This window comes from Carya illinoinensis, chromosome 7 (genome assembly GCF_018687715.1).
Source record: "Carya illinoinensis cultivar Pawnee chromosome 7, C.illinoinensisPawnee_v1, whole genome shotgun sequence".
NCBI classification, from domain to species: domain Eukaryota; kingdom Viridiplantae; phylum Streptophyta; class Magnoliopsida; order Fagales; family Juglandaceae; genus Carya; species Carya illinoinensis.
Genome location: NC_056758.1, coordinates 2,180,868 through 2,195,901, shown reverse-complemented (window position 1 = coordinate 2,195,901; position 15,034 = coordinate 2,180,868). Strand labels below are relative to the sequence as shown.

The window sequence follows — 15,034 nt, the reverse complement described above, 5'->3', positions numbered from 1 at the left end:
CGAGCATGCGTTATCACAAAAGAAAGTAGTACAAGGAATATTGTTCTTTTTAGCTTGGATTTTATCATCACCAATCACACAAATGTGTCAAAATTTAAGTGACTTATTAAAGTAGTTGACTTATGAAACAATACTAAATGTGACACATCAACAACCAACGTGCTTAGGATGATGAAGTCTAAAACAAAGAATAACATTGTTCAATGCTTTTATATAAGGTATTCTGTGTATAAACTTGAAGATTCTACATTACAATTACAATTTCTATTCACTTGAGACGAACTTCAGAAAAGAGAATCCATTCTCTCATCCCCACAGCAACCAACCAACAATGCAAAGGACAAAATTTATCCCCCAAACCTCACCTTCAACAATGCTCTTTACATATAACAATAACAGACACTAGGCTGGCCACCGATACTGCAAGGACGCGTTCATAGTATGAAGAGTAATTGAATAGTATGAGAGATGCATCATTGCTGTGTTCATAAAAGCTTGCAAACTGGCAACACCAAGTATTAGTTTACCACTCAGCCTCAAAACTGCAGGTCTTGTGTTGAACTCCTGATGAGAAAGTTAACACAAACAATGATACAAACTTATTTTCCTGGAGATGCAAACCTTGTCCGCTCTCTCGGCCGATTTAAAGCTCGATCCTTTGGTGACGATGTTTTCCCTCCCACACCCGCTTGGCGTATAATCTCTGCAAAGTTTTGCAATCACGCATTAATTATGTAAAAGAAATGTTATGCATTGTGCACATGGATTTATCCAAAAGGTTAACTTCAGCCAGACTAGGGTGCATCTATTGAAACACAACACCAGGCCAAAAATCCCATGACTTTTGGAGTCATTCAGCCAAAAAAAAAAAAAAGATACAACAAAACTCATCGGTGGTCAAGACGTTACCCCAAAGGTTCTATTTAAATACTAAAAAATAAAATAAAATAAAACTCGGCAATGGTGTCTCAGAAAGTGAAGATGGTACACCGAGTACTAGTGAAGAAAATAAGGTTACTAAAAAATTACAGTAAATCAAAGAATCACGAGTCCACAAAAAGATTGGCTGCTATAGGAACAATATTTAACTCACATTTGAAACTATACAAGCCAAGGTAAGAAATAGTTACCTCGTTTTCTCTCAAGCTCCTGGTCAAGCTCTTCTTTCCACTTCCTCTGTATCTCCGAAAAGCTCATACTGTGAGTAGCACACAATATAGAATATCAGATTAGGCCAAAACTGAGAATCATACTGAGGCAATCTAAAGAAACCACTAACTGGTGAACAAACCTTGGGCTACTTGGCTCTTGCTGAGCATCAGCTAAACGCCCTTTCCAATCACTAAGCGGAGGTGATGGGACGTCCTGTGAACTGCAATCACTTTTATTGCCAATATTTGACACACACCTGCTATTATTTCCTGGGCTTCCTGTGTTAAGAGCATCAACTGGTGGAGATGGAGCACCAGTTGAGCCTTGACTTGGTGACCTGCTTTTTGGGGGCAATTTCAAGTACTTTGGGGTAGTCTCACCACGTGTTGTCTCCACAAAACTTGGAGAGCAAGCTAACAAACTGTTATTAAACTCTTCATACAGTGGCGTTTGGAGAATCTTCAGTTCAAGAGCCTAATAATTGATTTCCAGTTCAACACCCAACAATTCAGTACAAAATAAAAACGTGACAGCTGTTTTTTACCTTTAACTAATAACAGTACCTTCTCATCCAAAAAGGCTCTAATTTTTGACTCAGTAAGTTCATCGTCATCCACGGAAAGTGAATGTCCACAAGGAAAGGAAAAATCTTTGTCCCCATCACCAGAAACTCCAGGGTGGCCAGCAGGCTCAGGAACTCGTTCATCAGTGTCAAAACTTGTACCTCTCTTTTCAGATTCTGGCCTTCCATCCAATTTGCACCCCCATTCATCAGATGGCTCACATATGGGGTTGAAACTCTAATGACAACCAGATAAATGTAAACAAATAATTCCTAATTTCTGAAGTGCTCTTAACAAAGTCCAACAATAAAGACATAAAAGCAGTTACCTTAAAGTTCACAGCCATCAAAGAAGAACTGGGCTGGACTTCTGCCACTATAAAATCATCTTTGTCAATCTGACACATGTCGTCATCACTGTTGTTCATTTCCCAAATACGTTTATTTTCTTGGGACCTCTCAGGATATTCAGCTCTGCAGTGCAGACCATCCAAATTACAAAGATCTGTTCGACCAGGGCAGGCTGGCATTTTACTGGCAACAAAGTTAATGCTGTTGTGTTACAGAGATAATAAGCCCAATAAAAGGTGCTATCCAAACTTTTAAATTCAGGAAAAAACTAAATTTCAAAACGTACGAGGCTTCAAAATTTGTGGCACATGACAGCAAAGGGGTTTCAGAGCCTTCCTGATGGTGGCAAAAAGGGTTATTAAGAAAATTGTTCAAAAAAATGCATGGATAACATATTTATTTGATAGGTGAGTATAAATAACATGTTATCGTTGAGCAGTACTAACCACGACAGAAGTACAAAGAAGAGGAAGAGATTCAACTTGTTTTCCAGTTATAAAAGGATGCTGCATAACAAAGTATAAACCTCAGTGATATATAACCATTCAATGGTCAAAATTTTGGCAATCACCAGAAGCACAAGTTTGCAGTAAAACGGAAATTTTGCAAGAGATACTGCAGCCTACAGTTTGGCAATTAATTACCAAGAAATGATAAAAGTGAAAATTACCTGCAGCAACTCAGATGCAGAAGGCCTAAAATTTGGTTCCCTGCCATTGACATCAAAGATATTTATTAAGAAAAAGAAGAAGGGTTGTTTGGATAGTGAGATGAGATGAGATAGTTTTAGATGAAAGTTAAATGCTGAATAAAATATTGTTAAAATATTATTATTATTTTGGGATTTGAAAAGGTTGAATTGGGATTTGAAAAAGTTGAATTGTTATTATATTTTGTGTCGGAATTTGAAAAAGTTGTAATGATGAAATGAGATGGTTTCTGAATCCAAACAGCAATCGTAATTCTATCCCTCTCAATTACTTTGACTACGTAAAAGAAAGTGTTCGAGTACAACACAGATTTAGGAAACCCTGATTCAGACCAAAACTATTTGAGCGAAAGAGGAAGTTGAACACAATCAAAATTACATACTTTTGCAAACATTTAAGTAGGAAGTCTTTCGCTTCAACAGAGAGATGTTCAGGGGTTGGTGGATTAGACTTGGCAGTTCCTATATGATAGAAGAGAGCAGCAACCTGAACAAACATGTTGTTACTACATGTATGGGAGAACACCTAGCAAAAATTATACAATCAAACAGAATGGATACCTCTTGGTACTGTTGGCTCCAAGGAGGCTTTCCGGTGGCCATCTCAATTACAGTGCATCCAACACTCCATATATCAGCAGTGCTAGAGAGTGTTCTCATACAATATCAGTAAAACATCCATAATAAAGAATATAATACCCAATATAATACCCATAAATTGGACCATCTAAAGTGAAAACAGAATTACAGATGCAGTAAGCATGACCAAAAATCAGGGCAGTGTGCATGCATAAGCTAACAGGATACTACTCAAATAAAACAACTCTTTGGAATGGGAGGCTAACTCAACAACCTCAACTCCCCTGATTAGCGTGCATTACACAATGAACTTTCAGTTCCACTTACAGTTAAACCAGTAAAGTGGTTTTCCGAAACATTGGTTTATCAAGTCTACGGGAGACAATATACAGAACATTTACTAACCTTGCTATACCACTCTTTATGAATCATGTAAAACTTTTGCAATCTCCTTTGCGTGAAAAAGAAAAAAGTGAGAGATAGATAAACCGTTAATAAAAACGGACTTCTTGTGTACTATTTCTTTTTTTTATAAGTTCTTGTGTACTATTTCTAGCAGGACCTTCTTGCTCTTTTCTCCTTTGTTGTTTAGGTGTACCTCCTGTGTACTTGAGAAGCACCCTCATAGCTCTCTTGTGGTGAGATTATTAAATTACTTATAATAAAAGTATTCTTATGTGGGAATATAGTTGTAGTGTCAATAAAAGGTTATATTTGAAGTGATAATGATACACTTGGTGTTAAACAAGTCTTCCCAATATAGCACTTCGGGTGCTCTTTCATGTATGCTCTTAGATATGCCATTCTAAATGCAGACACTTTAACAAAAGTCATTGACTTAGGAGTATTCAGGTAAATCAATGCCTTTAAACTCAAGGGGTTTTCAAGAAGGCACAAGTTTTATCACGGTATATCCAAAAAATTTCTTTCTTGGGGGACCTTTCCTCGTAACGCTCATGCATTATTCTACATCAATAAACCCTCATGCTAAAAACTAAAAATGACAATGAAAAAACAAAACAAAGAAGGCTGCCATGATCATATTCACATGACCAGCAAATGAGCTTTAGCTAAAATGGTACCTCCTCACCTGTTCTAACAGGGTGAAGGATGTAATCGCAGGTTCAAGACACACCGGGTGCATGTGTAATTTAGCAATAAAAGTTCTCATGACCAACTTCAGGAAACACCATTTTCCTAAGCATATTGAAAATAAAGTAGCATGCTGCTAATCATTTAGACATCAAGAAGGTTCCAGTTGTCCTTACAAGCTATGCCCAGTCTGGAGAATGACTTCAGGAGCCATCCAATATGGTGTACCCTTCATAGACTTGGCACCTGATACAGTAGCCTACACTAGGGTACATCTCTCGCTTAGATGGTATATACAAAGTATGAGTGTTTCCACAAATAACAAGAGTATATCTAAATGGAGAGTGAAAGGAAAGACAGCATTAGTACCAGCTCAACAACCTGTTTGGATGCACCAAAATCTGCAAGTTTAATGCATCCTTTATTATCTACAAGAATATTTGCACCCTGGAATAAAGGAAATAATGAGTTGAGGAAAATGGATGCTTTTTAACACATATTTCCCTAGCAGGGTAAGAAAGGCACCTTAATGTCCCTGTGCATGATTCCATTTTTGTGCAAATACTCCAGTCCTAATAACAACTGCTTTGTGTATGTTCTTATAACCTGCTCACAAATTTGACCCTAAGGTTTGCATTTTAAACACCTAATTGTATAATCTGAGTCAGAAAGAACTTACAGCCTCAGGGAAAGGCCCAAATTTCCCCAGAAGCGAAGAGATAGAACCACCAGGCACAAATTCCAACAGAATATTCAAAGTCTCTTCCTCCCTCACCGTACCCAAATATCTCTAATGAACAAGTACAGTGTCAGAGAGTGACAGGCATCATATATTTAATGAATAACAACATATCATACTCACAACAATGTTTTGATGAGAGAGATTTTTGAGAAGCTTCACTTCTTCCTCAAGCTCCCTGATGTGGGCCTATTCGTAACATTAAAACTGGTATTCATAAATCAATATTGGATAACCAAATAAGAAGATCACTCATCACAAGTTTCAACATATTCACAACATAAAAGACCTTATATCTCGAACTCCATTTGGCTGCTGAAATATTTAATTGATAAAAAGAAACTAGAAATGAGAAATCTGGTCCCTTTGGGGACTCCAATAAAATTTGAACGATATAGAGAAGATTAGCATGGGCCCTATGCAAGGATGACATGCACAAATTGAGAAATAGTCCAACTTTTACCTATTAAAGAAATGAGAAATCTATACTTCTCAACATGCTGGACCAAGAAAAATGAAGGTTTCTCAATCGATGAATATCTATATATATATCACAGAAGACGACATAAGGTATTACTCAATGTCAATATTTTATTTTCAGATGTAATTTGTATCTCATATTTTCACTCCTATATTTTTCTGCTTCTCTCAGATATTAAAAGAGTTAAGAGGTACATAGCATCACTAACATTTATAAGGATAAAAGAAAATAATCCTATGCTGAACTCTTATCTTCAATTCAAATTTTGAAAACAAAAGGGTTATGCAATATAAAGTCAACAACTCCTTAGTTGATTGAACTCTCATATTTTGGAAGAAAAAAATATGAGGCATAAAGTTTCAAAAACTGTTTTATTTGAAACAAAGGGCAAAAAGAAATAAGTCACAAGCACGACAAAATTGATATCATAGTCATAATCTAAGCACTCGATATTATATTCAGCAAGATAAACATAGAATTCTTAAAATCCAAACCTGGGCTTTCTCCTTTGAAGTACTATTTGCTGGAATCAGAACCTGGAAAAGAACAAACACCACAGCTATATCAGGATCCTAAACCCAAAAGTATTTAAAACCCAGAAACACCACCAATAACCATTTTATACTCCTAAATTCAAAGCAAAATTAACCAAAGATTAGAATCGACATGGGGAAAAGCCAAATTGATAAAATCCATTAAAATCGAAGATGAAAAAAACTCGAAATCGAAATCTAAAATTAAAATAGACCAAAACCCATGTCGACAAACTAGAAGAAAACCCAACCAGGCTCCAAAACTGAAAATTAATTATAAACCAATACAGAGCCACGAAGAAATAGAACTCAGAATCGAACTCCCAAATCTAAAATCAACCAAAAGCCAGATAAAATAACTGGGAAAAAACCCAAAACCACCCACCAAAACAAAAATGAGGCAAAATCCAATATCGACAAAGAAACCATGAATCACACTCTTTGAAGAAAATTAACATCCCAAAAACACAAAAGAGAAAAAGAAAGATGACCTGCTTCACTGCTAGTAGCTCTCCAGAATCAAGATTCATGCCCATATAGACGTGACCGAACGCGCCGCAGCCGATCAACTCGCCCTTTCGCCATCGGATCGGTGGCGGTGGCGGAGAGGGTTTGGAAAAGACTCTGGATTTGCGAATGCAAGAATTGATCTTGTCGACAAGGGTGGTTGGAGCAAACGGTGATGGCGACGGTGACGGGGATTCATCATTTTCCGGTGGGGCTATCCGGAATACCAGTGATCGGCGGACTGATCCAAATATGTCTTGCATTTGAGAGGGGAAGAGAGAGGGAGAGATTCTTGGATTCCTGTGGTTTCAGTCAGTGGGGAAGAGTGAGAAAGCGAGAAGGAAGAAAGAAGCAGAGGAGGGAAAAAGGTAGAGGAGTTTATTTTTCAAAAAAATGTAAAAAGAAAAAAAAAATATATGAAATATAGTAATGAATGGAATAATCTTTTCTTCTCTCTCTACAATTAAAAATAATTTACAAGCATGCAACTTCAATCACAAATTATAATTTTTATTCCAATGGAATAATATTTGAACAGAAAATAAATAATGTCATGTTTTTTAAAACTCGGGACGCTTGACTTGTAGATAATAAAATATTAGAGAAATGATATTTACAGTTATGAATATGCAAGTGCTGTGTAATTATTTTTTAAAAAATAAATAAATACGAGACTTTTTTTTTTTTAATATTGGAGGATTTGGAAAGGGGGATCGAATCTAGGACCTTTCTTATAGAGGCTTCATGTCATCTAAGCCACATGCTCTTAACAAATAAATACGAGACTTATATAAAAAATTAATTAATTTTTTAATAGTGAATCTCACTCTTTTTTAAAACGATTGTATGTCGTTTGCTACAACTATATATAGCATTACTCAAAATCTTAATATTACATTTTATATAATTACAAAAAAATTACCACACTTGCAATCGAATCCAGGACCTCTCTTATAGAGGCTGAGTCTCATATCATCTAAGCCACATGCTCTTGGCAAATAAATACGAGACTTATATAAAAAATTAATTAATTTTTTAATAGTGAATCTCACTCTTTTTTAAAACGATTGTACGTCGTTTGCGTATTCTACAACTATATATAGCATTACTCAAAATCTTAATATTACATTTTATATAATTACAAAAAAATTACCACACTTGCAATCGAATCCAGGACCTCTCTTATAGAGGTTGAGTCTCATGTCATCTAAGCCACGTGCTCTTGGCAAATAAATACGAAACTTATATAAAAAATTAATTAATTTTTTAATAGTAAATTTCACTCTTTTTTAAAACAATTGCACCTCATTTGCACACTCTACAATTATATATAACATTACTCAAAATCTTAATATTACATTTTATATAATTATAAAAAAATTACGACACTTGCAATCACTACTAACTCCACAAGTTGTCTAAAGTTGTCTAGAAAAAAAATTATATAAAAAATAAAAATAAAATACAAATAACAACCTTACCAAAGTACGATAATCATACATTTACAATTTATTTACGATTATTTTACAACTCATTTCATCGCTCATAAACATATACATGATTATTTCCAATTTAAAATAAATTTATAAAATAGTTGTGAAAAAAGGTTTATAAATTCCTTTACCAAAACGAGAATTAGCTAGCAGCCGGGCACCACATTTATGGGTGATCACCAACATCATTATGGGTCATCCCCTGCTTGCTTATTGCACATAATGGAATCGTCTCCGATCCTTAACCTTGATTCTCCAATGCCCATCAGGGAATCCAGCTTCCCTGGCTCTCCCTCTCCACTTCCTTATTCTTGCATCCATCTTCGCCGTGAGCCCGCAGTAAGGTTGCAGCCTCTTCGGCATGGCCTCGTACACCTTCCACCACTGCCGGTGAGCCGAGTCACTCGCAAATGGATGATGATCCAACATGTCCCAGTTACAGTCATAGTCCTTGTAACACATCCATGGCTTCAACCCCAAATAATGCACTGCATAAACACCCTTTGGCACCTCATGCTGATCATGATCATCTTCGTCTCCGGCCTTCTTCCCTCCATAAATTTTGAGATGATTCAGCTTTTTCGGCAACCGGTGCCACCACGTAAAAACTTCATTCAGAAACCCTTGATCTCCACCATTATAGGAACCCAACTTGAATCTTTTCTGCATCAAGTCCTCGAACATGCACATCGACGGTTCGATTACGGCCACCCCGGAGTTGAATATCACCTTGTCGTTCGGCGCAGCGGATAGTTGCGGGTGTGCAAAAAATTTGTCTATGTTCTTTAGGACTAAGAGATCAGCATCGATGAATATAACTTTGTTGTACTCAATGAGTTGCCACACTCGAAGCTTGCTGTAGTTCCACTCATTGTAAGAATCCTTTTCGGCAAAAGGGCTGCGGATGCGTTGAATGCGTTTGATCTTCCATCCGGCAGCTCTGAGGCCTCTAATCGAGTTGGAGGAGATGGAGTTGTCGGCGAGGAGGACGAGGTCTTTGGTGGAGTTGCTCTGAATGATACTTTGGGCTAAGGCAATTGCACCACAAACATATGCTTCTGAAGAATGGAGGATCGTCACATAGGCCTCCCTTTGGTGGTACGCGTTGGAGTCGTGTAATTCCCATTGTGTTGAGTACTGTGAATTAATAGAGTGCCTCATCCCTCCATCTTTACCTAAAAATCAAAAGCATTACATGAGTTAATTTGTCACCTTCTCAATTCATTTTCATTATAATTGGGGGCCTTACTTCAATAATAAGAAGTGTTTTAGCAACAAATTAGATATTTTATAAAAATAAACTAACAAATTAGATGTCGTACATTAGATTATAAAATAGATTTAACGTATTATATGAAATCATGTTAATTTATAGATTTACTTTTGTAAGATCTGAACATCTTTATGCGACTATAGCACTTCTCATAAAAATTTATCAGTCATTCAAAAATAAGCTTAAATGTAAAATAGATATTTTTATATATGGTTTTGAATATATGAAATTAATGTCTTGACGCATTCTTGGTATTCATCATGATGATTGAATTTTAGAGTTTGTGGTGTGCTAATTATTAAGATATATATATATATATATATATGAGACATTTAAAAGCATAACTTGCACGTCTCTTTTTCGATCGATCGATTTAGAACTTGTATTAAAGAAGTTTTCAAAAATCAACACGTACATGCTCAATTTCATTTCAACATGTTGAAATAATGCTAGAAATATTTATGGTGACTAAAACCAGCCACCAACCCTGAATTTTCCTCCACCCAAAACTCTTTCCCAACGTGCATTCATATAATTGGTCTATCCTTTGAAGTTTGAAACATTATGCATGTCATGAACGAGTCTATCCAATTATATATCCTTCATTCATTAAAATCTCCTTTATTCAATCAATTCATTAAAATACTTAGAATATATTCATTCAGTTCTATAATTAGCTGGTAGTTCTCTTTTCTTTCACACATATTATATATTAAGACTGTATCTAATATCACTTATTTGATAAACATCCAGATAATGGCATGTTAAGTTTGTCAGAGTTCGTAAATAAACTATCAAATCTGGCCTCTACCGAATACCAACCAGAAATATTTAAGAATATTAAAAGGAACCCCAAAAAAAAAAAAAAAGGAAAATTCTTCTCTAACTAAGTTCAAACCAATAATAATAGTAGATCAATTTGGACAAAGAAAAGTCTCATGAATGAACTAAAACGCACCTGTCTGTGTCATGGAAGGAGCAGAAGCAAGCTCGCATGACCCAAACGGCATGAGTACCTTCTGCTTCAGCCTCCTCATCTCAGGCTTATACACCCAATAATCCCCTACCTGCCTCACAACATCATCACATCTGAAAATCTCCACCATTGGCCCACAAGTTCCTATAAACATCACCTGCACCGTCCGATCAACATCATGCCTCCCCCACCGGCCACGACGGCCACTCCCCACCACCAGATTAGCCACAACCAAATTAACTTGCAACCTAAACACATCCCTAATCCCAGCTTTCTTGATCTTCTTGACCATCACACAAGGAACCCTAGCTATAACCACGTCGAGCTCGTCGTAGTCCTCCAGCCTAGGCATCGGTATCTCCGGGCACTTCGGTGGAACCCACTTCTCGTCTTCATCAATCCACTCAGGGAAGAAGTCCTCCCATTTCAAGTTCTCAGCCACACGATCGAAACCTACGTTGACAGCCTCCGTCTGTGACTCTTTCAACCCTAGCAGTTCATATGCAGTCGCTATCCTATCATCATGACGATCTACATTAACCAAACCCACCTTGAATTTAGTTTCTTCTGCAACAATATGATCATCGAACCCATTGACAGGGACAGCTTGGACCAGCTTGTTTTGAAGCAGCCCGTGACTGGTGGATGGGTTTGGCTTGGGCCTGGAAGATAGCACGAGGAACAAGATGGCAAGGCAGAGAAAGAGGAAATAGATCAAGAGGAAAGGTTTTGGTAATTTAGAAGACGAGAAGGGTTTGGAAGCCATTGATTGATCAGCTCCCGACGTCTTGAGTTGTGTCTGGGTATTTTGTTAGTGGGGAGCTTTGAATTTATAGTACTCGAATTCAAGGGTTGAATAGAAGTTTTGCATGGCTGCACGTTATTCTGTCATCTCTCTCTCTCTCTCTCTCTCTCTCTCTCTCTCTCTCTCTCTCTGGTTTGGTGTACTTGATGCATGTTATGCTCAAGCGCTTCATATATGGTGCGTGATTGTATTCTAAGTATAGATATATAATAATTAATTCCCTCCGTGTAGAATATTCAAGGGAGTATTGTTTGGCACGATCAGAAGAATGAAATTATTAATATAAATATTAAATACGGGTATTATTAGAATGACACGACGATCGAAAAACACACCTCTTGTTTCATACATATAAGATTAGTAATAATCAATATTAATTAAATTAATTCGAATAATTTATATATATATATATATGACGTACGATTGCATGCATCGAATATTTCTATATATATTTTATTTATCCTAAGCGCCGTTTCAAATTTAATAATTTATATATGATCATATTTAACACAATATATATATATATATATTTATATATAAAATAAATTAAAGAGACTATATAATATCACTAAAAAGCTAGCGGAAAGATGATCTTCAACCATTAATTATTTGAAAATAACGTATGAGATGGATGATCAGACGTCGTACGTTGGATTAATATGGAAATTAAGAACTTAATTAGGCACATAAATGTAGTTACGTACGTTACATGAAAAGAACTTTAATATTATATACAAAATTAGTCAATTATATAAGGTAATTTTTTAATTTTTTCTGTTTGGCATTAATATTTCTTGATGATGATGTCATGCATATATATATATATAGAGGGAGAGAGAGAGAGAGAGAGAGAGAGAGAGAGAGAGAGAGAGAGAGAGAGAGAGTATATGGTTCCCAGGCATGATGCATGCGGCCCCGCATGCCCATTGTCATGAGGTCCAACATGATAAATATCATATGGTTCGTTTTCATAAATCATCTGGTCACTTTTAATTATTATAAAAATTTCAAATTCTTAAATAAAATATAAAAAAAAATAATTCAACTTTTCAAATCTTAAAATAAAAATTATATTCTAATTACAATATTTTATTCAAATTTATCTCATCTCATCTTATTTGTATAAACAAACCGAAGCCTAAAACAAAAAATTTTAAGTAGCATTAACTATTTCTTTTATCCAATTAACAAGGTGTAAATTATTACGGCATATATAGTATTTAATTTAGCTAGCTAGGCGAGCATGCAATTTATGTAGATAGTGCGTGGTATAGAAATTTTAAATAAAAGTAATGTTAAATATAGTTATAGATTGTGCAAGTATTATATACTCATTTTTAAAAAAAATAGAATTTATTATTAAAAAATTAATTTTTTCATACATATCATATATTTATGTACTTCTATTTAAAATAAGTGGCGCATGTAACTATAAGTATCATTTCTTACCGAGAGTAATGTCGTATATATATATATATTGGTGAATGACTCTTTCCCTCCAACTTGGCCTTCAAGTTCCTATAAACATCACCTGCACCGTCCGATTAACATCATGCCTCCCCCACCGGCCACAACGGCCACTCCCCACCACCAGATTAGCCACAATCAAATTAACTTGCAACCTAAACACATCCCTAATCCCAGCTATCTTGATCTCCTTGACCATCCCACAAGGAACCCTAGCTATAACCACGTCGAGCTCGTCGTAGTCCTCCAGCCTAGGCATCGGTATCTCCGGGCACTTCGGTGGACCCCACTTCTCGTTTTCATCAATCCACTCAGGGAAGAAGTCCTCCCACTTCAAGTTCTCAGCCACACGATCGAAACCTACGTGGACAGCCTCCGTCTGTCACTCTTTCAACCCTAGCAGTTCATATGCAGTCTCTATCCTATGATCATGACGATCTACATTAACCAAACCCACCTTGAATTTAGTTTCTTCTGCAACAATATGATCATCGAACCCATTGACGGGGACAGCTTGGACCAGCTTGTTTTGAAGCAGCCGGTGACTGGTGGATGGGTTTGGCTTGGGCCTGGAAGATGGCACGAGGAACAAGATGGCAAGGCAGAGAAAGAGGAGATAGATCAAGAGGAAAGGTTTTGGTAATTTAGAAGAAGAGAAGGGTTTGGAAGCCATTGATTGATCAGCTCCCGACGTCTTGAGTTGTGTCTGGGTATTTTGTTAGTGGGGAGCTTTGAATTTATAGTTCTCGAATTCAAGGGTTTAATAGAAGGTTTGCATGGCTGCACGTTGATTCTGTCATCTCTCTCTCTCTCTCTCTCTCTCTCTCTCTCTCTCTCTCTCTCTCTCTCTCTCTCTCTCTCTCTCTCTCTCTCTCTCTCTCTCTCTCTCTGTGTGGCTTGGTGTACATGATCATGCATGTTAATAGAAGGTGTACATGGCTGCACGTTATATGCTCGATCAGCGCTCTCATATATGGTGCGTGATAATATTATAAGTATAGATATATAATAATTAATTCCCTCCGTGTGTGTAGAATTTTCACGGAATATTCTTCGGCACGATCAGAAGAATGAAATTATTAACATAAATATTAAATACGGGTATTATTAGAACGACATTACGATCGAAAATGACACCTCTTGTTTCATACATATAAGATGAGGAATAATCAATATTAATTCGAATAATTTATATATATATATATATATATATGACTTACGATTGCATGCATCGAATATTTCTATATATATTTCATTTATCCTTGTCGTTATTTCAAATTTAATAATTTATATATGATCATATTTGACACTATATATATTTATATATATATATATATATATATATATATATATATAAAATAAATTAAAGAGACTATATAATATCACTAAAAAGCTAGTGGCCGAAAGATGATGATCTTCAACCATTAATTATTTGAAAATAACGTATGAGATGGATGATCAGACGTACGTTGGATTAATATGGAAATTAAGAACTTAATTAGGCATATAAATGTACTTACGTACGTTACATGAAAAGAACTTTAATATTATATACAAATTAGTCAACTATATAAGGTAATTTTTTAAATTTTTTTCTGTTTGGCATTAATATTTCTTGATGATGATGTCATGTATATATATATACTAGTAGAGGAGCAACGTGCAATGCACGTTTGTCTAGTTGGGTTAATTGGTTATTTTAGAGAAAAAAAATATTTTTCATAAAAAATCAATCCTGATAAAAATTTTAACATATAAGAAAGAAAATCTTAATTCTACCATTTTTTTTTTATAACAATAGTTAAGTAGAGTATAGTAATTACATGTTTGCACATATCAAAATATAAAAACATTACACATATCAAAATATAAAAACATTAGTTCAGAATTCAACATAAAGTTTAGGACAAACTTAATTCAAGTTTAATAAAAATATCAGTTCAAAATGTGTTTTTGTTTATCATCATTATAGCTCTGGGCCATGTTATAGGGGAACAATCGAGACTACGTTGAAGTTTTTATATTGTTGGTTGAACTTGTCTGGGTTTGCAATAAGTTAAATTATCTAATATTTTTGTGAATCTTATGCTGCAATATTCTTAATATATGGTAAATGCTCCTGCATAATAAATATTTAATAACATCACATGATTAATAAAGATGTAAAAAATTAATATGCAAAAAATTAAAATACTGTTAATCAATATTAGTTTTATTATGCAACACAATTAGTTTATTGAGATTTTTACTTTTGAGAATAAGAGTTATTTTCTATGTCGAGTATCTTTTATGTATGTTGTAGATAAAAATAACAT

The 15,034-nt window shown here is 35.3% G+C and overlaps 2 protein-coding genes and 1 non-coding gene across 5 annotated transcripts; 1 reads left to right on the top strand and 2 right to left on the bottom strand.

The window, feature by feature from the left end:
• Positions 1-186: 186 nt before the first annotated feature.
• On the bottom strand, positions 187-7,095 carry LOC122315781 (mitogen-activated protein kinase kinase kinase 2-like). Of its 3 annotated transcripts, none has more exons than XM_043131936.1 (17): positions 6,690-7,095; positions 6,160-6,201; positions 5,308-5,373; positions 5,125-5,235; positions 4,971-5,051; positions 4,827-4,892; positions 4,622-4,704; positions 3,336-3,417; positions 3,158-3,261; positions 2,736-2,775; positions 2,512-2,571; positions 2,352-2,401; positions 2,044-2,266; positions 1,716-1,952; positions 1,292-1,626; positions 1,131-1,198; positions 187-703 (listed from the first exon to the last, which is right to left on the bottom strand). In XM_043131936.1, exons 1-17 carry the CDS (start codon positions 6,966-6,968, stop codon positions 600-602), a joined length of 2,031 nt encoding a protein of 676 aa, XP_042987870.1. In that variant the 5' UTR covers positions 6,969-7,095; the 3' UTR covers positions 187-599. The 3 variants fall into 3 exon arrangements, with proteins under 3 accessions (XP_042987870.1, XP_042987869.1, XP_042987871.1); XM_043131935.1 differs by having other exon boundaries at positions 4,815-4,892; positions 6,690-7,094; XM_043131937.1 differs by having other exon boundaries at positions 2,044-2,248; positions 4,815-4,892; positions 6,690-7,093.
• On the top strand, positions 5,545-5,646 carry LOC122317676. The gene has a single exon (XR_006244594.1). It is a non-coding gene; the product is annotated as a U6 spliceosomal RNA (small nuclear RNA).
• A 1,034-nt stretch (positions 7,096-8,129) lies between the features above and the next one.
• LOC122315115 (putative UDP-glucuronate:xylan alpha-glucuronosyltransferase 5) lies at positions 8,130-11,412 on the bottom strand. Its single transcript, XM_043130884.1, has 2 exons — positions 10,430-11,412; positions 8,130-9,373 (listed from the first exon to the last, which is right to left on the bottom strand). The coding sequence occupies exons 1-2, from the start codon at positions 11,211-11,213 to the stop codon at positions 8,409-8,411; spliced, it is 1,749 nt and encodes a 582-aa protein (XP_042986818.1). The 5' UTR covers positions 11,214-11,412; the 3' UTR covers positions 8,130-8,408.
• Positions 11,413-15,034: the final 3,622 nt, after the last annotated feature.